At 41.7% G+C, this 25,794-nt stretch overlaps 1 protein-coding gene and 1 pseudogene across 1 annotated transcript; both read right to left on the bottom strand.

Annotated features, from left to right (window-relative positions):
* Nucleotides 1-216: 216 nt before the first annotated feature.
* LOC100771630 (tripartite motif-containing protein 30A) lies at nucleotides 217-21,465 on the bottom strand. Its single transcript, XM_027407927.2, has 8 exons — nucleotides 21,271-21,465; nucleotides 8,539-9,097; nucleotides 7,774-7,869; nucleotides 6,926-7,156; nucleotides 3,729-3,751; nucleotides 1,844-1,944; nucleotides 1,543-1,569; nucleotides 217-1,298 (listed from the first exon to the last, which is right to left on the bottom strand). Exons 2-8 carry the CDS (start codon nucleotides 8,956-8,958, stop codon nucleotides 706-708), a joined length of 1,491 nt encoding a protein of 496 aa, XP_027263728.1. The 5' UTR covers nucleotides 8,959-9,097; nucleotides 21,271-21,465; the 3' UTR covers nucleotides 217-705.
* On the bottom strand, nucleotides 18,615-25,794 carry LOC100773841 (annotated as a pseudogene).

Raw genomic sequence — 25,794 nt, 5'->3', positions numbered from 1 at the left:
TGGTGGGTACCAGAGTTTTTACCTCACCTAGTGAGGAAGATGATGAGTTACTATTGCCCTGTAGAAAGACAAGCAACTGGATGAAGGAAAAGAATCCATTACTGATTTGTATGAGAAGTGAAGATTATTGAATAGAAAGACCAAATGTAAGTGTCAGTGCTTACTTACTGGCCAAGGTCACCTGAATTGGCTGCAAGGAATGAAATCAGGCTTGGCTTGGAGGGGCCACAGCAAGACTGAAGCTGTGACAATTTTATTGAGAGAAATCAGTCATTTTACACCTTTATCAGAACAGATTGCAATGGTAATTTCCCAGATCAATATAGTTGCAGTTGCCAGGAAACAATGAAGGTTGAAAGTCATACAGGGTACACAAGATTAATGTCTAAATTCAACTGTCCTGTCAAGATTCCATGCTTCCTTGACTCCTAAGGGAATGTACAGAGAAACCTGAAATGGCCTGAACACTTCACTGCCTGAGGGAGTGCATTGGTCTCTCAAGAACTGGATGTCACATTGTACCCCAGGACACATGGAATCTAACCTGAGAAACCTATGGCACATGCTTCTCAAAGCAGCTAGGCCAAGGCAACTCAATGCTTCCCTGCACCCAAAGATAGAAAAAACAAGTTAAAATGATCCCACAGAGCTCAGGCATATGAAATATACCAGACATGGGGGCACTGTGCAGATATAGGTGAGGGTTTAGGAGGGTGGTCCACAGACTGTCATTGGCTGTGATGTTTCCATAGGATTAAAATATGGATAAACTGTATTAGGGAAGGAAGGGTCACAGAATTTATAGATGAGAGCTCCATGGTTGGAAACATCATAAAATGAGAGAGTGCAAGCTTCTCTGTCCAGGAAAACTCCAACACGATTGGGAGGATGAGTCAGAGAGAGGGTCAAGACACTGGCATTGTGGGTGACAGAGCACTCTACAAAGGCATTATATACAGACTTATTCTTCTTACCTATAACCCAGTAGCCATATTTAGGTTGAAAATTTACATGTTGTTTATCATGAGAATTATACATGATGCCCATTTGATTCATTGAATGAAGTTGGGGTTGAGCACATCTTCCATCATTTAATCCTAGGAGCCAGGCATCACTTCTAGACACGTCTACTTCCCAGTAATATTTCCCTGACTGGAAAGCTGGATATCCAAGGACACCTAATGCAAAGGTCTCATTATCTTGCAATTTTCTTCCATAATTATTTAAATATTGTATTTGTCTTTTTTCCATATCAATGAGAACGTTGTTATTGTACCCTTGACGCAGGGTTACAGGAACTGCAGAAAAATGATACATAGAAGTTAAGAGTCACATGAGAGGCAAGGTACAGCCTTATTTGTTATGTAAGGAGCAGAAACCTAAGGAGGAAGTGAGAGGGAACTTGGAAGAGCCATGTTTAAACTCAAGAAGAGATTGCTGTGTATATTGGCAGAAATAACAGGAAATATCAGGCTTAATGGAGATATAAACTCTGAAAGGCATAAAGAAGAGAGTGGCTTATGTTGCTGTATTTCTCCTTACCCCAGTGGCGTTGGGCATCCATGAGGCCTGAAATGATGAAAATTCACAGAATTAAATGAAAGCAAGGGAATCAAAACATTAAAGTCGATCTCCTCTGCAGATTAGGGGAAAGATTGTAAATTGTAATAAAGGACAGGATGCATGACGATTTCCCATTAAATATGATGACATCACTGGGACACACTATCTACTCTTCTGAGTCCCTCTACCCATTTGCATAAACATTACTCACTTTGCAGATAGTGCAGTCCCAGCCACTGATAGAATCCCCCAGTTAACTGCAGAATGCAGCTCCTCTCACCTTGAAACACTTGCAGCATGCCTTTCACATCTGGAGCTCGGAAGATGCTTCTCTGTTTTCTTGGGATCATTGTGGGTAGTGTCACTCTTAAGGTCTGACTCCTAGGGACAAAACATTGACCTCCACATCTCAGACAGTGTATCCTTTGACCACCACTGACTCCTCCTCACTCCCTATTATTCAAACTCTAGATGGTCTGGAATGCTCCAGAGAATTCCAAGAAGGGAAAGAGAGGTTAGACTACTAACTCTGTAGACATGTGAGATATACTCTTCACTCCCTGCTCACCACTTACTTGTTGTGTGATGTGGGAAAGTCTTACTCCCCAGCAGTCAAAAACTTGCTCCCCCACTCTCCCTTCTAGCACTCTTATGTAATGATTAATTACTGAGTTTTAAACGAAATCAATATAAGGTAGCTAAAAAATGATGTGTGGGCTGGGCATGAAGTCACAGGCATATAATCCCCGAACTTAGGGGGTGGAGTCAAGAGGATCTCTGAGTTCCTGTCAGGCGGGTACACAGAGTGAGTTTCAGGCAAGCCAAGGCTACCCAGAGAAACCTTGTGTGAAAAACAAATTAGAGAGAGAGACAGAAAGGAAGAAAGAGAAAAAAGAAAGAAAGAGAGAAAAAAAGAAAGAAAGAGAAAGTTGGGTTTTCATGGACAGTCTAGAGTAGGTGATTCAGAAGCTGCTCCTGGGTAATAGGGTCATGGAGTATGAGAAAACCATTTAGAGAAAGCCAAGATCTCAAGCACTTTTGTCAATATGGACACTCTTGCCATCTTCTGAATCTTCAAGTTTTTTACGATGACAATTTTAGCCTAGATGGAGCACCAAATTAATCATAACATGAGCCCCATATGTTCAGAACCAAACTGATGCCGACAGCCTGGGTATGACTCTTTACATACAAGGGCACAGCTTTCTAGTCTTCTGAAGTGTGTGGCTCATGTGGAACAGCTGTGCCCACAGACTCAAGTCTGTTTGTGAAAAAGCTAAGTACAATGACAAAGGAACTCTGGGTCTCTTCCATCCCCATAAGAAACATACAGATACCTAGGAATTTTCCCAATACACAATTCTGCCAACATTGGAGACAAAGAAGACACACTCTAGCTAGGATGAATCTATGAATCAAGTCATGTTAACTGCAGACAGAGCCAGACACAAGCACACTGTGGACAGAATGAGGAACCACAGGGAGTCTGAAAGCACCTGTGGCTTCATATGCCTCATCCCACTGCTGAGTCTAACTCTGGGGCTCCCCATTACCCAGTCCCCTAAAGGAGAATCAATCTGTTCTCAATAGTTACAAAACAGCCAGACTCTGCCTTTCCCCTCCCCCTTTTCCTTACTGCATCTCCAGAATAACATTTGTCTAAATCCCCCAAACCCATGATACTTTTGTTCTAGATGGACAATAGATCATTCTCACCACTGAAAGGTTCAGGCATTATGCTGGCCTGCCCCTGTTTCCTGGCAGAACAGGCAGTACCCTGGTCAGCCCAGGTTTCCATGGGAACTAAGTCTGAATGCAGGTGCAGAGGATCCCTTTAAAAGACAGACCCCTGCCCATTTACTCTCTCTCTCTCTCTCTCTCTCTCTCTCTCTCTCTCTCTCTCTCTCTCTTCTCTCTGCTCTCCTTCTCTGCTCTTCTCTTCTCTCACCTATACGATGTCTCTTTCTCTATGGTGACCGGCCATGGTGGTCAGCCATTTAACCCTGCTTCTCTTCTCTCTTAGTCTCTCTGCTCTGCCGGGCTTATAATAAACTAGTTAATATGTCTAATATGTCTCATCTTGAGCCTCGTCTTCTTCTTTATTTCTAATTTAAACAAAAATCTAACAACCACACACCCAATCTTCCCTGTCAACCCACACATACCTTGTTAGGACAGATTTCACACCCTAGGGAGGAGGGAAAAAACACAGTCAAAACATGTTCTGCATGTTCTTGTGCATCCTGGTCACACTCTCACTGGCTGCAGAGACAAAGTCAAAAGAGAAGCAAGCCAGTCCCATTCTCCCCCACCCCCCTGCCTCAGTTCTCCAAACATGATATAAATACAATGTATGGCTCTTTACTTGACTTACATGTAAACTAACAGACTGTTTTCTGTCTCATACTACAAGGTTTTGGAGACCAAAGATGAATAAACAATAGTTTGAAAGCTTCCATAGGTTTTGCTGTGTGTACAACTAAATATATAAACATACGACTTTTTACTTGCTCCATGTTAGCTTTTTATTACCTTACTTGCAACTAACATGTCTGAGAAGCTGATTTCGAAATTATTTTAATCAGTTAGACACAATTAAGAAAAATTAGTAATGAAGAAGCAACAAGGACCAGAACCTTAGATTATCACATCTCTCTCTCTCTCTCTCTCTCTCTCTCTCTCTCTCTCTCTCTCTCTCTCTCTCTCTCTCTCTCTCTCCTTCTCTCTGTAATAGTCCTGGCAGGAGAAGAAATTAATCTAAAGAGAAATGTGTTCTTTCTAGTTGACAAACCATTTAAACAATGACTCTCATCCCCCAAATGGTAATTTCTCCAGGAATCTCATACTGGGAAAGGAAAACAACTCAAGCCTGAGGGAGGGAGAGCTAGCTTCCTAAACAGTTTCAAGCAGTTTTAATTACTTGCCAGTCCACTTTAAAGTACAAGTCTGTACCCCAGATCATGATGGGAGAATGATGGCCAGGACCACACCTTGACTTTGACTACTCACATTTGCAAATATTTTGCTCTCTATTTAAACTTTGATCTGTCTTAGGGAAACTGAAGATGGACGGAGCCAGTTTTCAAATCTTTGTCCATCTTTGAAATGCAGCCAAATTAATAAATATCCCTTTTCTGGTTTCTCTCTCTCTCTTTTTTTAAAAGATTTATTTATTCTGTATACAGTGTTCTGTCTGCAAGTATCCCTGCAGGCCAGAAGAGGGCATCACATCTCATTACAAATGGTTGTGAGCCACCATGTGGTTGCTGGGAATTGAACTCAGGACCTTTGGAAGAATAGCTGGTGCTCTTAACCACTGAGCCATCTCTCCAGCCCCCCTTTTTCTGTTTTCTAATATTACCTTGATTCTTTAATATGGGACACATATCAAGACTTGATCCACCAGATCCACTTCGATATGTTAGGTAGGTACCTCAGTTAGCCATTTATCCTGGGTTTGAGACTAACACTATGCAAGTATTCTTGCATGTTTTGATTTCAATGGATATTGGTAGATTTCAGTAAATTTACATTCCCTATCTGCTAGCAATTACTAGGAGCTCCTTGGGGCTGGTTGTACTTCCTAAGGAAGCCCACTTTCCACAGTGGAATTTGGTGTGGTTTAGGTTTGCAAAGGTCTTGGGTTTAGTGTGACAACCGATTGTAGTTCATATGTGCTGCTGCTAAGCTTTGTCCAAAGACACACTGTTTTCCTTGGAGACCTTTATCACCTTTGGCTCCTACATTCCTTCTGCCCCTTCTTCTATAATTATCCCTGGGCTTTTAATTAGAAGTGGTGTTGATAAATTCCATTTAAGCCTAGACATTTTGTATATCTTACACTCTCCACTTTGGCCAGTTGGGGGTTTCACTATGTACCCTTGCTGTCCTGGAAATCACTATATAGTCCAGGGCTGGCCATGAACATGTGTAGCTTCATTTACTTCTGCATTCCAACTGTTGGAATTAAAGGAGTGAGCCAGCACACATGGCTGTAAGTTGGGAAGCTTATATATCATTTTCATTATTTTGTGCTTCTCATGTTTCCCTGTGTGTATATGAGAAGCTCTCAAGTCCTGGGATCACAGACCATAGATACTTCTACACATGGCTTTATTTTATATAACATAAAACAACAACAGTAGATCCCATAGTAAAAGGAATTCTGGTGATAACTAATCATTCAAGTTATAGGTGAATTCTGATGCTCAAACTTCTCATAGAGACATCTGTCTGATCATATCTATTGAGTCATTATCATAGCAGATAAAATAGAGACCACTGGAGAAATAATCAACAGAGGAATGGATCAAAGTGATATCGTGAGCATATATGTTAAGATATTATGTATTCAAAGCAAGAATTATTGCCATTTGTGGGAACTAAGCTGCACTCAGAGAATTTATGTAACACTAAACCAGCTGTGCACAGGAAAAAACAACACAAAATGTTACCATTTAAATATGTGTCATGTGAAAAATTGATCTCACAAAAGTAAAGATTAGAATGTGTGACATCGGGGCTAGAGGCAGAGAAAGGCGGGCAGATTCTTTGGTCACGAAATATAATTTCAGGCTTGTAGAGTATGGTGGTTATAGTTAGTATGTATGTGAACTACCTTGGTTTAGTCTGTATGGATAACTCCGTCTAGTAATGGTGATGAATGAGTGTTCTCAGTAACAATTAAACCAACACAATGGAAACCAATAAATTAATATAGTGTGAGACGTACCTAGACTACCAAGGTCTATAACATTGACAATTGAAATAAAAGAAACAGATTCCTACTGAGATATTCATCACCAGATTTTGACTTTGGTTTAAATTATTTAAAAATGTGATAGAGATGAAATACAATACAAACTTTACACCTGTAAGGATAACAAAGACAACTTTCATCTCAGAAACTCAAGAGAGTGGCAGGACAAACTTTCTGAGATCTTAGATGGTAACTCCCTCCCACTGGCCACATCACTGGAATCAGAGGCAGTGGGGTGAAAGTCTCCAAACATCCCAGGGGAGAAACAATCTTTATTAATTTCAGGTGCAGCAATAATGATAGTTGAAAATGTGCTTCACACATTCTCAGCATTACACCAGGGTAGTAACTACCCATGACCAACCAGATCTTCTCTACAGGGTTAAGGTTCTGTACTGTACTTGATAAGCTAAAAAATGCAATTTCCCCCTGCCATGCATGCATACAGTGATTTCCCAGCCTCTAAAACTGGCTCAGGAAAGAGTTCAGGGAGGGCACAGTGAGCTCTACTGCCATCAACAGGAAGATCACTGCAGCACAGAGGGAGGGAAATGGCTTCCAGGTCTCCTGACTCTCAGATGCTGGGATTTCCTGCAGTCTTACCTGCAGCATTTCTATGGTTGGGAAGTGCAAGTGATGCTGCATATCTGAGATGAGGTCTCTCACTGCCTCTCTCTGCTTCTCCAGCTCATTTTGAGACTCTGCCAGGCTGTTCATAACGTCTTCCTTCTCCTTCATCAGCTTCTGCAGCTCACTCTTCTTCTTGGAGTCCAGGAATTCCCACAGTCCTTCAAATGCCATCTGAACATTTTCTTCCTCACTGTGTATTTGGTTCTTGAGGCATAAGAAAGGGGAGAGGAATTCAGACTGTCCTGATGGGACTGGAGGACAGAAAAACACTGTTGTGATGGGGACTTCTCACAGGGAACTGAGTTTGGGGAGGGAAGGGAGTCTTAGGGAAGCATGTGTCTCCTTCAGGGTCTGTTCATGACATTCAAAAACAAAGATCTTAAGTCACCTTTACCAAGGCCACCTGAGCCAAAGTGGAATGCCTGGGTGTCTTTCAGTGTTCACACAGCTGTCCCAGACTATTCCTGCCTGTAATACTCCTCATGCTACCTCTGAACCCTCAGATAAGCTAACCCCAACAATAGGTCTGTGACTGTTGCCAAGTATCTTGCCAACAGTTATAGTTCAAGAACACACCACAGGAGTAAAACCCAGGACTCAGTGCCCATTCTCACCAGGTCCCTCCCTGGTGTCAGCTCCTCACATAGCCAGGCTCAGTTGTGATGCACTCACTGTTCAGTCCCAGCTCCACAAAGGGAACAGGTAGAGAGGACTAATCAAGGCCCCCCTGGCCTCATCAACTACCTGGGAATGAAGAGCCAGGGAGCTTCTTGCCCAGATCCCTCCCAGGCATCAGGTCCTTAGGAAGGTTCCCCACTTGCCTCCCAGTAAGTTCTCTCCTTTTGAAGATAATCTTCCCATTCATCACATCTTTTCTCATTTGCCATCTGTGTCTGCAGAGCTGCCTGGAGCTTCCCCTGTGAGAGAAGAATTGTAGCAGAGTGAAGCTGTGTGCTTAGTAGGACTATTGTTTTAAGCAAACACCACAAAAACCCTTGTGGAAAGAAAGGAAGTCTAAGACTGTTCTCTTTTTACAAACTTTTGCCATGATTTATGCACATAAATCATGTAAATCTGCAGACTCCACCTCACTCAATTCTTGTCTTCCTATATACACAACCCCCATATACACAAAGACACAGAACTCTTAGTCAGTCATCCTACCAAATAGAAACCTGCCCCATGCACATTTTCTTCACTGCTGTGTGTCATTCGTTTACTAACCCCATTGTTGATGGTCACTAGATGGATTTTAGGTAGAATGAGTGAGTCTGATATTGACATGGAAAAAACATAAATATGGAATAAATTAGCAGTTCTGCTCTTGGCTTTTCTTTGTCATCCACTCAACTTTACAGGGACAGTTATAAAACTATTTTGTTTATTTCTGTAGTCCAGACAGATTCTCATATGATTAAGTGGAATAAATCATCATGTCTTTTTAGAACTCTAAAGGTAAGAAAGGATGAAATGATACAACAAGCCTTGAGTCTATGATGTCCCAGTAATTGACCTGCCACACCAACTGGAGATTTCCCAAGTGTTTCTGTCTCCTGCTCTGTGTCCCACACCTTCCCATTTCTTACACTGTACTTAAGGGCCACCTCTTCAATGAGAGCTGTTTGGTGACCATGGTGATCCTGAGATCTCTCACAAAGCCAGCAGATGGCCACCATGTCCTTCTCACAGAAGAGCTGGAGTTTCTCTCCATGTTGTGCACAGACATTGAGCTTTTGCTCCTCCTCTGGGCTGGACTTGAACCCCTTGAGCCTCTCCACAATGTTGGCCACATGTCGATTAGGCCTCAGATTCCCAAACATATACGTAACACGGCACACAGGGCAGATGCCCTCCCCTTCATTGACTTTACTAGACTCATAGTTCAGTGTGATGCAGGCTCGGCAGAAGCTGTGGTCACAATCTGCAATCACAGGTTCCTTCAGGAGCTCCAGGCAGATAGGACAGGTCACCTCCTCCTTGATCATCATCAGGACTGATGAGGCCATTGTTGCTGTGATTCTGGGTCTGTCTGTCTTGACTCCTGACACTCTGCTCAGATACTTGTGTAATTTCGATGAGGAAAAGGGGGACCAGAAATATGGGAAAATCAGGATGGACACTCCAGGGATGATGGAAAACCCTCAACTATAAAGGAAAAGAACAAAGGAGAGAAATATAGAAAGAAGTTTAGTGACATGGCAAAGGAAACATTTTGTCATACTTTCAAGTAGTCTATCATATTTCATCCCAAATGACAAATTTCAGATGCAGGATTGTCATTTCTTTTTAATGAAGAGCAGAAAGGAAGTGTTTCCTTCCAACAACCTCATGTAACCTACCTTCTATCCTTCCCTTTCTTTCCCAGAACACATCTTTAATTAAAAGCATCAAAAATTCATGTCTCAGCCACTGGACTCCCTCCTTCATCAGCACCAGCCAGTAGAGTGACTCTCTCTGATCCACTCCATACATTTTCTTACCAGAAAGACTGGTGATGACCTGAAATGTACACAGTCCCATCTTTGATGCACCTAGGCAATGATTTCTCTTATGCTATTTAATAAATGACAACATATGTGTTTGCACACATGATAAGTTAAGCTCTGAGCAGATGTATAGAGATGGCCACTTACAAGGCTCATTTGTCTTCAATCCACTGAAAGGGGACGAAAACTGAAGGGTCCAGGACTATCAAAATATAAAATAGTAAGCAAAAACACATTTTGGAAAAAATAATATAAAACTGGCAGCTAGTTAACCTTTAACAACCACTTTCTGCCTTAAGAGGAGACATCTTAACCTTTAACAACCACTTTCTGCCTCAAGAGCAGACATCCTGGCAGCCACTGTGTACAGAGGTAAACTTTTAACAATTGTCTCCTGTCTCCCAGCTTCCCAGCTAGGCAGGTACGGCTGACAGGGTTAGCTTCTGACTATGCCTCTGTGGGACCCTCTGTGCTATATTTCCTTAAATTTTAAGTGTCCTATGTGACTCTACTCTTTGTCTTTCAGCAACAGTACAAAGAGGCTCCTAACTTAACATCCTATAAGCAAATGCTGTAAAACTTAAAATGTAATATGACTTTAAGCCTGACCCTAAGGTTGTAAAAGCTCTTTGACCATACCTGGTGCTTGATTTTAGTATAATAAGAGACCCAAAACCATTCCCCATTTCCTCAGTTTCAGAAGCTTGATCTCTGGTTGTGGTCCTACTTAACTGTTAAGCTTTTTATGGCCTGAAGGTTTTTTTTTTTTTTTTTTTTTTTTTTTGTGAGGTGGAGGAAAAAGGTTGCTTCTGATTTTATAGACTTTGGTGATCTTTCCCCCACTACTTTCAAGTTTCCCAGACCCAACATTCTTGGTGCCCAAACGTGGGACTTGAAACCTTTCTGGTTTTTAGGAGTGGGGGTATCCCACCTCTGGCATACTTTATTCTACTGGTTTTGGCCAACTGGTATGCTTTCTCTGGTTTCTGGTGTCCACACTAAGGAAGGGTCAGTATGAAGCTGAGCCACCAAAGATCTCTGAGCTGGGGGGGTGTAGGACACTTCTACCCCTCTTCTGGCCATTGGGTTGTTCATCTGTGGCCTTTTGGGACTAGTTTGGGATTCTCAGGTCCCTGGGCACAGCATTTTTCCTTCTGTATGTCTCCTCAATCTGTTTGATTGTCCTGTTGTCTATAGTCATTCTCTTTGTGGTGACTGTCAGTAAATTACTATCGACCCTGGGCTAAGGTTCCTCTGAGCCTCAGGCCCTTTCTGATCATGTTCTCTCCTTTACAGGATTTCAGGAATTGCAAAATAGTTTTTGGCCAGCCTTCCCTGGCCCTCTACACTCAGGAGTCCAGGCTCCCCAAGACAGTAGAGTGGTCTCCCATCTGTTGGAGCAGTGCTGGCAGCCAGGGAAAGGACTGTCCCTCACCCATGGATATTGCAGCCACTCACTGATATCACAGTGCCAGCTGGAATGCCAATGATAAGCCTGGCAGAGGAGGGTAGACATGACCAAAAGCGTCTGCAAGGCCAGACACCAAAGTTGTTCACTGCCAGACGCTTCTACTGGACAATGATTTTTTTAGATCCCACATAATGACACATGCTGCAAGGCTGCACAGAGAGAAATACCAGGGCCAAGTAGTGGTGGGAGCAGCCCTATCAGGAAAGGAGGAAAATACAAGCAGCCTGCCCATCCCCCATCTTTAGCCTAAAAATTCACCTGGATAAAGTAAGAAAAGCTTTGTCTGGTTTAAATGCATAAATATGGCCACTGAATGCTTATTTCTAAATGCATGACTCAACCATACTCAATACATCCTGGCTTCAGCCCTTACTGCCCAAACTTAAAATTTAATTCTGGATGCTCTGGTAATTAGATTTGATATAATAGTTAAAAAATACGGGCTGGAGAGATGGCTCACAGATTAAGAGCACTGACTGTTCTTCCAGAGGTCCTGAGTTCAATTCCCAGCAACCACATGGTGGCTCACAACCATCCCTTATGAGATCTGGTGCCCTCTTCTGATGTGCAGATATACATGGAAACAGAATGTTGTATACATAATAAATAAATAAAATCTTTAAAAAAATAATATCTTAAAATTATATTCTATGTTATTATCTCATAGTTGTTGATTGCTCATTGGATATGCTTTAACATTTATATAATTTGTAACAAAATTTGGCTTTAGACTTACAACAAAGGGTTTATAATTTAAAATGTTCCATGCAATATATATATATATATATAGTTGAACTATAGTTCAGCTCCTGTTTAAGATATATACATATATATATATATGCAGATATATGACCTAGATTTAACTCTTTCATACATATAAACATAAGCTGGATTTAATTATGTGTATATGTGTATATATGTGCTCACAATTTATATCCAATTGTTGTTTAAAAATATATTATATAACACTTCTTAGTCTTAATGAGTTCTCAGTGCTTGTGTCTCCTTCTATACTAAGAAAGCAACAAGTCTCAAATGTTTTGGATTGGTATGAACCTTTATATGATGATAAAACTATTTGGTGAGATCTGTTTCAACATACTGTATATGGTGGATATATGATCTAAAATATTCTTTATATGGTTATTAAAAATTTAAAGTTATACAGATCTATTCAGAGTAACAAAAGCTAACTTATAGATTTACTCCTAAAAATTTGTGTTTGCCAAATGTTCAACACCAAGCTTCTAGAGAATTAAGATAAATGACAACATATATTTGATAAATAAAATATTTAATAAATAAGATATGTATTCTATAATAAAATGCCTGGTCCCTCCCGGAGGGTTCTTTTTCAGAGTTGGGTATTTGGGCAGAGGCCCCTAGGGTCTGTTTAGGGCAGTGCTGGCCTCTGGCCTCACTCAGTCCTCAACTCACAAGCCCCTTTTCTCCTGTTCCCATTTAGCCTGGGATCTTTCTCTTGTCACCTTTCCTACCTTCCCAAGAGACAACCTTAACAGCTTGGTACAAACTTGTTCTGTTTTTACTCACAAAATGTCTATTTTGATTTCTTTACTGAGCCCATTATTTATGATTAAAGGTTTTTATTTTGCTACTAAAAGAACTTCAATTCAAAATCAGTCTTTTTAAGGCTAATCCTGACAGGAATGTAATGTAAAGTCCTAGTCTTATGGAAGCTGTCAACCTATTGTAGACTGTAGAGGAATACAAGTTAAGAGTCATATTATAAATGATCAAACTCTTTAATTGTAGTCATGCTTAGTACTGATATAATTAATTATAGGGTTCTTACCTAGTCCCCTATATATCTTCAGAGTAACTAGAAACAAAGTTTGTCCACTCAGATATACCTAATAGATGGACAGTCCTCAAATGTTCAGAGATCTGCAGAATATGGCATTTAAAATGTTTAATTAAAAAGCTTTTCATTATAGAGAGACATGCCAGCTCCTGGCTGCACCCCTATTTCCTCTAAAGAAGATGATGGACACAGAAGAATCTCCACCCAGAACTTGCTTCAAGGTTAGTTGGCAACACCAACTACTGAGCAAAACCTGCCTTTCACTCAACTGCTGCCCAGACCTCTTCAGACCGTGGACAACAGGACACTGGGGAATCGACTGCCTCGAGTTGCCTAGTCAAAGGTGGGCTGGTCATCCCACAAGTTCTTAGGCCACACACACAAAAAAAGTCTGTTGGACATTCTGGGGCCTGGCAGGACTAGACCTAGATGGATGTTACCCTGAGACCTCTGCCCACAACAACCATGGAGGACCCTGGAGTAGTTATCTAGATACCCAGCAAGTAAATCTCTGTTATTTTCAATTGCTAACTCAGGTAAAATTTATCCTGCTCAGAACTCCCATGCTGTTTGACAACTAGGCTAGCGGTAGCTTTGTCAAAAAAAAAAAAAAAAATTAACAGTAGCAACCAACGCTTCATCTGCCTTCTCAGTTCTCTGTATAAAATTCAGGTCACAGGCCTCACTCTTCTAGAGTTAATACTAGCATTGGACACAAACAGATTTCAGTGTAACTTTTTACCATTCTTTTGTGTAAAGGAATTTACATTGCAGTGACTGCTCTCAGTGGTCAGCCACCTGTATTTACTGGTGAATTAGATAGAAGGTGCTTTAAGTTTGTTTATATGAAGAAGGTAGGAAAGCTTAATTGATGACAAGGAGAAAGAAGATTTAAGATGTATAAAAAAAAAGAAAACATATTCCAGATTCCTTTTTCTCGCTATGTTACTGTCCATAACCTAAACACTAACTGATGAAATCCTGATAAGCTGTTAATCTGGCTCTGGCGGAGTATTAACCATTATACTATACTGCTGTATTATCATAGCAACAGGCTCAGTCAGGATTTTAGATTCCTTTGGTTGTTTTCTAACTATAGACTTAAAAGGTGCTTTTCATTGTGTTAAAAATGTCTGTCACAGTTTTATAGAGAGAAGAAAGAGTGTTAATGCTTTCAAACAGAATCATTTCTGGCAAGAGTATACTCTCATTTCTAAAACATGAATTTAAATATAGGTTTTAAACAATGGACATGTTTACGTGTCTAAAACTTACATCTTTTCACAAACTCAAAGAGTTCAAGTAAACTTTAGAGAACTAAGACAGTCCTAAGATTTACACCCACTTCTCACAGATGAAAAGGACTCCAGGTAAGTACAGCCTAAATTTCCCTACCTGTCTATTCCTGAGGATGCTGTCCTCTTCCTCTCCTGAGACTACTTCCCTTCCCCAGTTACTAGGACTATGGGTCTGAAAGTTCCAATTGTAATTGTGTTTTCTTTAAATTCCTGAATTTTAACTTTTGTCTCCAATCTATATCTGTTTCAGCAGGTTTCCCCTTGGCTGACAGACAGATCCAGGCACCAGCTGCTGTCTTCAAGCTGTGAGCCCTGGACTTGCTGAAAGCTTATATGGACCAACCCAGCTGATATGAATGCTCCTTGTCTCCAGCTGGGTCAAATCAGATAGATGCCTCTGGAAAGGGCCCCATTGCCTAAATTCCCTTTGCATCTTTGACTGGCCTTTCAGAATTCCTGGGCCCTGACCATCTATGCCCGGTTTCAGCTTGAAGTAGCTATAGAAGAGAGTACATCATCCCTGCCCCGAAACAGGCTGAAAAAAGGCCCAGTCAAAAACAAAACAAAACAAAAACCCTCCCTAATACAGGGGACAAATTAGCTACCTGTAATGTAATGCCTATTGACATACCAGAAAAAATATCCGTTAAAACTAAATAGACCCAACTCTGCCAACAGATAGTCATTAACTAAATAATTATATAATATAATAAGGCACTGAACCTACTCTAAATAAAACAGAGAGGTTGTTAAATGACCTTAAGACAATCAAAATGAATTAAAGATTTGATTCTGGTAGTAACTCAAGGGTGGAAATGAAGGGTCCAAGAATATCAAAATATAATTTTTTTAGCCCAAACATATTTTGGAAAAAAAGTTATAAAGTTGGCAGCCACTTAACCTTTAACAACCACTTTCTTTCTTAATAGCAGATATTCTGGCTGCCACTGTGTACAGAGGTAGACTTTTAACAATTGTCTCCTGTCTCCCAGCTTCCCTGTTTTCCAGCTAGGCAGGTACAGCAGACAAGGTTTGCTTCTGACTACGGCCTCTGTGGGACCCTCTGTGCTGTATTTCCTTAAATTTTAAGTGTCCTCCTATGTGACTCTACTCTGTCTTGCATTCTTTCAAGGACAGTGAAAAGAGGCTGTGTCAGCCACATGCTTTTGCAAACATCCTAACTTAACATCCTAACATCCTATAAGCAAATGTAAAACTTAAAATGTAACATGACTTTAAGCCTGACCTCAAGATTGTCAAAGCTCTCTGACCCACACCTGGTGCTTGATTTTAGTATAAGAAGAGGCCTGAAACCAGCCCCCATCGCCACAGTTTCAGAAGTCAGATCTCTGGCTGTGGTCCTGGCTAACTGGTAAGCTTTTGTGGCCCGTGGTGAATTTTTTTTTTTTTAAATTAAGTTTGCTTTTGGTTTTATAAACTTCAGTTGTCTTGCTGGCATTATTTACATGTCTCACAAAAAACGTCCTTTGGATTCTTCTTTTGGAAGTCCATGCTCTACCCCAGAGTTCACCACTGGAAAAAAAAAATGACAGCCAGGGCAGAATTAATAGCCAGAACACTGGGTGTGTGGGAATTATGCCTCCAACTCTTGTGGGTTCTGAGGAATCTTGTGTCTGTAAATTTTGAGAATTTATCTTGTGTTGTTTCTCACCAAATGCAGTGACTGCCCCTTAAACAACTGTTGTCCTAATCTGCAAGCAAAACCCCTCAATTACCAGCAGTGTTCAGGCCACAAGGACTGCAGCCTGCAAGAAATCTGTTCCCTCACGCTCTGGCCCTCTGAAGACCACTAAGGGAAACTTTGTCTAGATCTCTACCCCTCTACTGAACTCAGGATTCAAGGGATGAGGGGAATTCAGTTCTCTCAGAGAGGCTGAAGAGAAAGTAGCTAATCTTGTCTCCTTGCTCTGGCTCCCACAAGCACTGAGTCCTTCTACTCTGTCTGCACTTAAGAACCCTGACTACATAGGGATCCTTCCTACCAATTCCTGTCAAGCTAGTTGCTGATTCAGCCTCTTGACCACAGGTTAATTTTATTTAATCAAAAAACGGTACATGTCTTTGCATTGTTAACAAAAGAAGTAGGAAAAATGTAACACACCTTAAAATAATATTCCTCAACAATGTTGGTCTAGAAATTTGACAAAAAAAATTGATGGGAGACTCCAGGTTTGAATGCCAGCAAGATACTGAGTTTAAAACCCCATTCAAAGTAAACTAATTTCCCCCCTAATAGGTAATATTAGTTCAGTAGGCAAAAGAATAGACACTCCATACCTCATCAGCAAATAGAAGATAAACTCTTCCCATTCTTTGCATCAAAATATTTGACAATACACACCAGTGTTTCAGGAATACAAATACTGAGAATGTCTATGTATAGACTATATTTCCTTATTTTAAAGCCATACATGTATAGCCCACTGCTACTCTCATAATAAATTTAGGTCAGTGGAAAGTCTTTTCTGTAAAGTCATGCATAAAACAATGGTGTTTATTGTTATCATTTCCAGGAAACACAGCAGGGACAGGGAAGTACCAGCAATACAAGAGGACTGGAAAAATGAATAATACATGTGCATACTAGATTTTTTTTCAAGACAATGCTTTGTGTAGTAAGCTGCCCTGGAGCTTACTTTGTAGAACAGGCTTGCTTTGAACTCAAAGAGATACACTTCTCTCTGCCTCCTTGTGCCACCACCACCACCAGGTTACATTTGTTTTCTAGATGAAAGAAAAGGCAGTAAGCTCAGTAAAGGTTCACAATGTAATATCCAGTATAGAAAACTCACAGATAATGAGGAACCTGAAAGGAAACTAAGAAGCTGGGCCTGTTGGTGTGGCCTTTAAACCTGGATTCCTGGGAAGCTGATGCCAGAGGATGGCAAGTTTAAGGCAAACTGTTACATCTGGAACAAAGTGAAAAGAACAGATCAGTGGTTGAGCACCACCTGTTGTCACAAAGGATACCCAATGACCAGGGATCCAATCCTTATCAGTTTCCATGGCATTAGGTTGCTATATCATCCTTCAAATGATCCCCATTCCAGCAAATAAAAAAATTTTTTTTAAAGACACCAAGGAGCCATAACTAGGTTTGTTCGATTTAAACAATAAGGCTGCAGACAGCTTGTTTCTTTTGTGATTGGAGTATGTAATGGCTAAGGAAAACCCATAATAAATTCCTAAAAAAGAAGCTCCTGGAATCTCACTCCTTGCTATCCTCACCCAAATTGTAAAATCACTACAAAGTAACTGTTTCCTCTGGCTGACCCACTTTCTGCTGTGTAGCAGGGAGTGAGAGCTCCTCACAGCTGAGGGGAATACAGCAATTTCTCACTCAGATACACATTCCACACAAGAGAGACAATTGTGCTGCCACCCAAAAAATCCCCCCTCCAGCCTCTTCTGTGTGACAAGCCTTTGACTTCTCATTAAGGCTGTTGTCCTACTAGCAGTAATTAATACATTCATTTAATTATAATTTTTAAAGGAATATAAAACTATTTATTGACCACTGTTCACCATTATTTACAATAAAGTAAATATACAGTTGGATGGCATTCTGATACTACAAATTTACTTTTCTGGCTCATTGAACCAGAACCCAAATGTTGAAAAGATGGATCCTACCTATAAGGAATGAGTCAGGGTAAAGAAAAAGCATGCAAGTCATCAATTTATATTACCAAATTTTGTTCATTTATATCAATGGGTCTGAAATTGCCAACATCTTCTCTAAGTATATTCCATTTCCACAGCAAACAGATAATACACGAATCATAACCTTTTAGTAGATTTCAACTTTCTACAAAGGAATGGTTCACTACAGGAACCTTATATGCCCACTTAAGTCTTTTTGTTTGGTTTTTAGAAATAGGGTTTTCTCTGTGTAGTCCAGGCTGACCTAGTCAGAGATCCCTCTGCCTTCAGAGTGCTGGGATTAAAGGCTTGTACAACCATACCCAGTTGTTATGAAAACTGTCTAATTCCATTTTCTGAAGGGGGGAGTTTGCAATGACAAAATTTTGTAAATAAACTACTGTATTTGCTTGCTGTAAAACTATCCAACAAATTACAGAATCACCTACTTGTAAGGTTATGATTTCAGGAAAAAGTTCACAATGATGGAACCTCATCAACACATTTTCATCTACCGTTTTTTGATTATTAGAAAACAAGAAAAAACAAAAAAGTTATGTGTCTTATGCAACACACGAATACAAACAAAAAACCCAGAATGGTCCTTCTGTGTTTCAGTTAAAAATAAGTTTTGGTTGACTAATGACTGTAAAATCTCAGCGTTTAAGAAAAACTGTTCTTCAAAGCTGAGGAAATACAACATGGTATCAAACATTCTATTGTGAAAGGAAGCAACTACAGAAAGCTTTTATTTGCCCAAAGGAATCAGTCAGTGCCTTTTGATGCAAAACAATACTTTCAAAACCAGCATAGCAAACTCGATTTTCATTAGAACGCTATTTTTTCTACACTAGTAATTCAAAACCCAAGATCCAGATTATATATATATATATATATATATATATATACACACACACACACACACACACACACACACACACACACTTATTGGGCTTAATCTTCTGGACAAGAATGCCAAGTCAGCCTCTCCTCATAAAAGGCAATGACAATCTGAGGACACTTCATATTTATTTGCCTCCTTTGCCAGCACCAAGTCTGCCTCATCTGAGTCCTTCCATTTCATGAGAAACATTAATTCTCCACTGCTGTCTGTGGCACCAATTATTCGTTCAGGATCAAGACCTCTGGCAAAACCCCTTGGTTTGTCAGCAGCATCTCTGTTCTTCGGTTAGCTATCATCAGATTCACTGTCAGATAAAGATTTCCTTTTTGTACCATCTTTTTCTTTACCAGCTTTTTGAGAATTAAGAAATGCTTCAATTAGTTCTGGACAATCTAAATTTTCTTCTGGTTCCCAAGTATTATCAGCATCTGTGAACCCCTCTCACTGGAGGAAATACTCCACCTTCCCATTTACTACAAGCCGGTCGAGTACTTTTTCTACCACAAATTCTTCAGCCTCTGCCTCTTCAGCTTTTTACTCTTTCCATTCTGTTTCTTTCCCATTTTTTGCAATGTAGTTTTATTGGAGACCTTTTTTTTTTCTTTTTTTCTTTTTCTTTTTTCTTTTTTTTTTTAATCGAAGACTTGAAGAGCGTCCACGGCGTGGCGCCTTGGAAGTCTCCGGAAGGGAGGCGGGCGGGACCGCGGAGGCCTCTCTGCGTTCGCCCAGCGCTCCAAAGCCCGGCTCCGCCCACCTCCTGGTCCCGGGCCTGAGGGCTAGGGCGCTCGGTAGCGGGGTTCTCTAAGCACCGCCTCTCACAGGGCGCGGGGTCCCCAAGGCTTTTGGCCTCGGGTGCCGCCGCACTCGGACTGCACGTCCTATTGGGAGGGGCCGGCACCCCTGGGGACACGAACAAACAAAGGCCAGCACTGCTCGAGAACCCGGAGCGAGGATTGGCGAAGGCTGCTGGGAGTGCGGTCGGATGACGAGGGCCTCTCGCCTGAGCGGCAGCGTTCGATTTAATTATAATTTAAGTTTGTGGTTTTTTCCTGGTGGATTTGAACTCTGTACCTAGTACAACTCCCCCTTTTTTTTTGTATTTACTTATTCATTTCTTCTTTTTTTTGTTTTGTTTTTTTGTTTTTGCATCCCCACTCCAGTTTCCCCTCCCTCTCTCCTCCCAGTCCTACCCCCAACCTCTCCCCTCCCACCCTGCACCCTCCTCCAGTTCTCTTTAGAAAATGGCAGGGCTCCCATGGGTACCAACCAGCCATGGCATGTCACATTTTAGGTAAAACTTGTTTCTTCAAGGTTTCTGAAAATTCAAAGTATTGATGTCATAAGAGAAATGGAACTTTCCCCAAAAAGGCTGGGCAAAGAAATTGTCCCAGGGTTCATTTACTAAGTAGTATTATCTGGAACAACTTAATGTGTACTCACTAGATGTTGCCAAATCTAAAAACTGGACAACTCTAATGTGAGCATTGCAGTACCTCATAACATATGGCTGTAAAGAGAGTCAATGCCTAAGTTCAGAAGAGAGGTGTCCACAACTGATTAAGAGCAGGAGAGAGCAAAGGGAAAGAGGATGGGGCTCATGACAATCCTGAAAGTCAACCTGGACACAGGAGACCTGTCCCGTGACCTCTGGTGTCTACATTAGCTTGGGTGAAGCTGGGATTCCCTGGTCTCTGTGCTTTCTTTCATGGCTCTCAAGATCTTCCTAAGAGCAGACATCTTTCAGTCTTTACACCATTAAATCCATCAGTAGCTTTACTGTTCCTTGAAAGGTAGAAAAGTCCTGGGCTGCAATGTCCACCTGTAACCCAGTGTCTGGGGAGGGTGACAGGGTTACATGAGGTTAGCTTGTGCTATATAAGGGCATCATGTCCCCAAGAAACAGAAAAGCTGTCATGTGTGATCTCCCAGTGTTCTCATCCATTCTTTCTTTCTTCCCATCACCTCCTCCTCTTTGTCTTTCTTTGGCATTGAATCCTAGGCATAGTGCAATTGGAAATCGACAGCCACACCCCACTGACTGCACCCCAATAAATAACACCCTTTGGGTAGTTTTTTCTTTATACATGGTCTTATTGTGTTCCCAGGCAGGTCTTAGACTTTGGATCTTGCATCAGCTTTCTTTGTAGCTGGAATTACTAGTCAAGGTTGGTTTTCATTTAGGCCTGGCAAACAATGTCAAGGGAAAGGCAGGCAAATGTAATGACTTTTAAGTAATTCCCTACAAACTTGAGGCTATTTGATAATATAAGTAAATGTATACGAGGTTGCAGAAGGTTTGGGACTTCTAATCACAGAGACAGATGCAAAAGAAACAAACCCATAGAATCATGGGTAAATACACTATTACACAGAGCGAGCGTAAACTCTGTTTTCAAACACCACTTTGACTTCACTCCTTCAGTGGGCAGTTTGAGGAACAGGGATGAACATCAGTGTCTGTCTTGCAACAGGAGATTCTTGGTGCAGACCAAAATTAAACATTAGGAAAGAAGAGAGTGAACTGCATTGTAGAAATACCTGGACCTCTCAGGACCTTGAAACCTGTCTTTTCTCAAGGCCACCCTCTCTGGCTGCCTCCTGATTTCTAGAGCACCCAGCGGGAAGCCAGCAGTCGCTCTTTCCCCGCCCCTTTTTAGTTTCAAATGAAACTCACCAGAGTAAAGAGTGTTTTCTCCTAGATTCTTCCAAACTCTGCCCTCCAAAATTCCTCTCACACGTTTTGACGCCAACCAAGAGATCCTGACTCTGTGTAGAGGAGCAAATGGAGGCCACAGTAAGTGTCCTGAGCCTTCAGTCGCTAAGTCTGATCTCTGGTGAGCCAGGCGAGAAATGAAAGTTAAGACTTTGAGGGGTGGAACTGAGAAAGAGAAACTCCCAAACTATCAGCCAATGGGGTGCCACCCCATCGGTATCTGGTATTCTACCGCCAGAGGGAGCCAGTCGCTTCGAGTCAGCTCTGCCTTCCAGGAGCTTGGGACATTTTTCTGTGTTCCAGGAATTTGTCAAGTCAGTTCTTCAGGTTCATGTCACAAACACCCTAAAAGATCCTGACCTTTGGGAAAGCTGCCCCTGATGGGAAGAAAGCCTTCTCCGTGGACTCTTCTTCCACAAGGGCCCCTGGCTGGGTTTTGCTTTGAGTGGCAGGTGTGGCCTAAAGGGATGGAAATACAAGTTGAGGGACAGAGAACTACATTGCTCTCCTGGAGTTGGACTTGGACTTTTACAGGATGAGAACAGGAAGGAAGCTGCATTCAGGGCAGCTGCTGCACCACAATCAAAATTTCCCACCCAGCAGGAACAGGATGGGAAGCATTCCATTACAGAGTCATGCAGAAACACTTCCCCACACTCACAGCAGAGAGACTAGCAAGTGCAGAGGGCTCTCCAGCTTCCCAGTGCTGTCCCACAGATTGTATCTTCTGTTGCTGAACAGACCAAGTCCTCTTCACACTGCTGATCTGATAAAACTCTTTGCATCCCTTCTAGGAATCCCTCACCAGAATGTCTCAGGAGTCCCCTCGTGAGTTAGTATTTCTATTAGAGACCTCTGATATTGCTTGAGCATCCCCTGAATTAGAAGTTGAAAATGTGTAGAGGTGGTAATCAGTTCAGTTGGTACAGTGTGTATCTAGCAATGGTGGAGCTCTGTGGTTGATTCTCAGCACTGGACAAAACTAATTGTGGTACACATGTAAGTAGTCTGCTTTGTTACTTATTTTATTGCTGTGTGTCTTAGTACCAGTTTTTATTGCTGTAAAAGAGACACCATGACCACATGAACTCTTTCTTCATTTAAAAATTTTAAAATTTTACATACTAGCCCCAATTCCCTCTGACTCCCCTTCATCTGCTCTCCAATTGCCCCATTCCACCTCCCATCTACTTATCAGAAGGGGTAAGGCTTTCATTTTGGAGTCAACAACTTGATATAACAAGTTGAGGCAGGACCAAGTCCCTCCCCTCTGTGTATCAAGGCCGAACAAGGTATCCCACCATAGGAAATGGGGTCCAAAGAGCCAGTTCATGCACCCTGGATAAGTCCTGGGCCCACTGCCAGTCCCCCACCCAGTAGATGAAGCCACATAAGTAACACCCATATTCAGAGGGCTTAGTTTGCTCCCACGCTGGATCCCCAGCTGTCAGTCCAGAGTCTATGAGCTCCAGCTAGCTTGGGCCAAATGTCTCTTTGGTTTGACCAATCATGATCTTGACTCTCCTAGCTCATGTGATCCCTCCTCCCTCAGCAACTGAACTCCAGGAGCTCAGGCCAGTGCTTGGTGGTGGAGCCCTGCATCTGCTTCCATCAGTTACTGGATGAAGGTTTTTTGATGACAATTAGGGTGGTCACCAATCTGATTACAGGGAAAATCCAGTTCAGGCACCCTCTTCACTATTGCTAGGAGTCTTAGCTGGGGTCATCCATGTAGGTTCTTGGAAATTTTCCAAGCACCTGGTTTCTCCCTAACCACATAAAGCTCCCTCTATCAAGATATCTCTTTCTTTGCTCTCCCTCTCATATTTTCCCCAACTTGGCCATCTCTATCCCTCATGTTCCTAGCTCCCATTCCCTCCCTTCTACTCCTCAGCCCAGTTTACCCAGGAGATCTTATTTCCCTTTCCTTGGGCCCTCCAGACCATATGGACTCTTATAAACGAAAACATTAATTACAGCAGGCTTGCAGTTCAGAGGTTCAGCACTTTAGCATCATGTCAATAAACATGATTGCATGTAGGCAACATAGTACTGGAGAGGTAGCTGAGACCTCTATATCAGCATCAGCAGGTAGCAGGAAGAGAGTAAGCCACTGGGCATGGTTTGAGGTACTGAAACCCTAAGATTCTTTGGGAGCTGATGCTTCTTCTCAAGTTTCTTGTCTGGGTGTGCCACCTGTCACTCCAAACCCTGGGAACTGTTCTGATTCAGTCCTGACATAATCTGGATGCAGATCATTCTTATTTCTGTAAATATGTTTTGAATGGAATGTTGTTCTTGAAAATGTGTTCCTATGTCAATTGTTCTTAGTTTTGAAAAACACAGGATGTACCTGGCTTGGTATTTCGCCCAGCTAGCAAATTGGCAAGTGTTGTTTTTGGTTTAAAGATGTTTTGACATAAAAACTGGGAAAAATATATTTGACATTTTGTTTTTGCCAGAGGTTAATGTTGGAGGATGGGAAAAACTCACTTGTTAGTATGGAAAAACATGCTTGGTTTTGATGTATAAATAATAAATACATGTTTTTCATTGTCTAAACTTGGCTGTCCTGAGTTTTGCTCTGTAGACCAGGTTGGCCTCAAACTCTGATCCACCAGCCTCTGTCTTCGTAGTGCTGGGATTAAAGGTGTGCCCCACCACACCTGGATCTAAGCTTTTCTTTAGTTTCTTTTCACAATTTGGAAACTTAGCTGGGTGGGATCTTGCCCTGAGATCACTACTCTCTTTATTCCATTTCCTATTCTGTTTATCTCCATGAACACAGAATTTAGATTTATTCCTCTTCACCACAAAATTTACTTTTTGAAATTCACCCTGCTTAACTCGTTCTTTTTTTAATTACAAATCTTCATTAGAGTTACCACTAATATCCACATGACAGTCTAAATGAGGCTGTTTTACAATTTCTTCTGGCACAGGAATTAATCTGAAACTTTTTATTTTAGCCCCAGGACAAGGACAAAAGGCTGCCACTTCATCAAAGTATCACAAGAATGGTCTCTAGGCAATCCTAAATTTCTTCTCTGAAACATTTTGAGCCGGCTACCAACATTTCAAATTATTATCAGCACCATTGTCTTTCATGCTTCTGCTAGTGTGCCCCATTAAGTAGTGCTTAATGCTTAAATAATTCCACGGCTTTCTAACCTAAAGTACCAAAGTCAATATTACTGCAAACAAAAGCATGGGCACACCTATCACAGCAATACCCTATTCCTGGTACACTATGATCACAACAACTCTCTCTCTTTTTTTTTTATTTTTGATGAGCAAAATGAAAAATTTTAATGTGTTCTGGTGACAGAGACAATCTAATGGAAAACTACTGGTGATGCTTGAGCAGCAGATGAACCAAAAAGCAAAAGTTTACTTTAAGTGGAGGAAGCTATTGTAGATAGTGTGCCTCTGTGGGAGATTCAGCAGTTTTATAGCATACTCTTTGATACTGGGGATGCAGTTCTGCAAACTGAGTCTATTAAGAGCCTCTTACCATTTACAAGTTAATAATGCGAGATTGTCAGGTCAGAAGAGCAGATGAGGGCCTCTCTCCTGTTTCCAGTTGCTGCATTCTCCTAGCCACAGCATGCAGGGCATCTTGATCACAGCTGTTTCTTCTAGATCTAGATGAAAGATATAGCACTTCCTAGGACAACAACTCTCTTTTTCTCTCCTTTTTCAATTTAAAATTTGTTCTTTTTTTCACTTTACATACTAGCCCCAGTTCCCCCTTCCTCCCCCTTTTCAGCCCATCACCTCCTCCCATCCCACCCTCATATCTACTCCTCAGAGGGAGTAAGGCTTCCCTTGGGGAGTCAGCAAAGTCTGCCCTACCGAGTTGAGGCAGGACCAAATACCTCCTCTCTGTATCAAGGCTGAGCAAGGTATCCCAAGGAAATGAGCTCTCACAGCAACTCTTGTAAAGAAAAGATTTACTTGAGGGGCCTGGCTTGCAGTTTCAGAGGTTCAGTCCATTTTCATCTTGATGGGGAGCATGGCAGCCAGCAGGCAGATGTGGTGCTGGAGCTGAGAGTGCTATATCTTGCAGGCAATAGGCAATCAACTGACTGTCATACTGAGTGAAACTTGACAAAAAGAACTCAAAGCCCCCCACCCCCACTTCCCCACCCCCGCTCCCGCAGTGACATACTTCCTCCAACAAAACCACACAAGACCACATTTCTTAACACTGCCACTCCCTTTGGGGGGCATTTTCTTTCAAACCCCCACATGCCCTGAGCTGACCCTTTATTGAGAGTCCTTCAGTCTCTGTTAAGTCTCAATCCCTAAAATAAATGACTGAGGTGTCATCTAACATATCAAAGTGGACTGGCCTTTTTGTACTTTTGCCCTCTTGACTTCTGGGCTTCTCTCTGCTCTCCTGCTCACATGGCCCAGCTCACTCTGGCCATCTCCACTCTGAACTCTCCCAGGTGTCTCTGCCTCTCCTGTGCTCTCCCACAT

This window comes from Cricetulus griseus, chromosome 3, assembly GCF_003668045.3.
Source record: "Cricetulus griseus strain 17A/GY chromosome 3, alternate assembly CriGri-PICRH-1.0, whole genome shotgun sequence".
Classification (NCBI taxonomy): Eukaryota; Metazoa; Chordata; class Mammalia; order Rodentia; family Cricetidae; genus Cricetulus; species Cricetulus griseus.
Note: the sequence above shows the minus strand (reverse complement) of the source record. Positions and strands in the feature narration are given on the sequence as shown.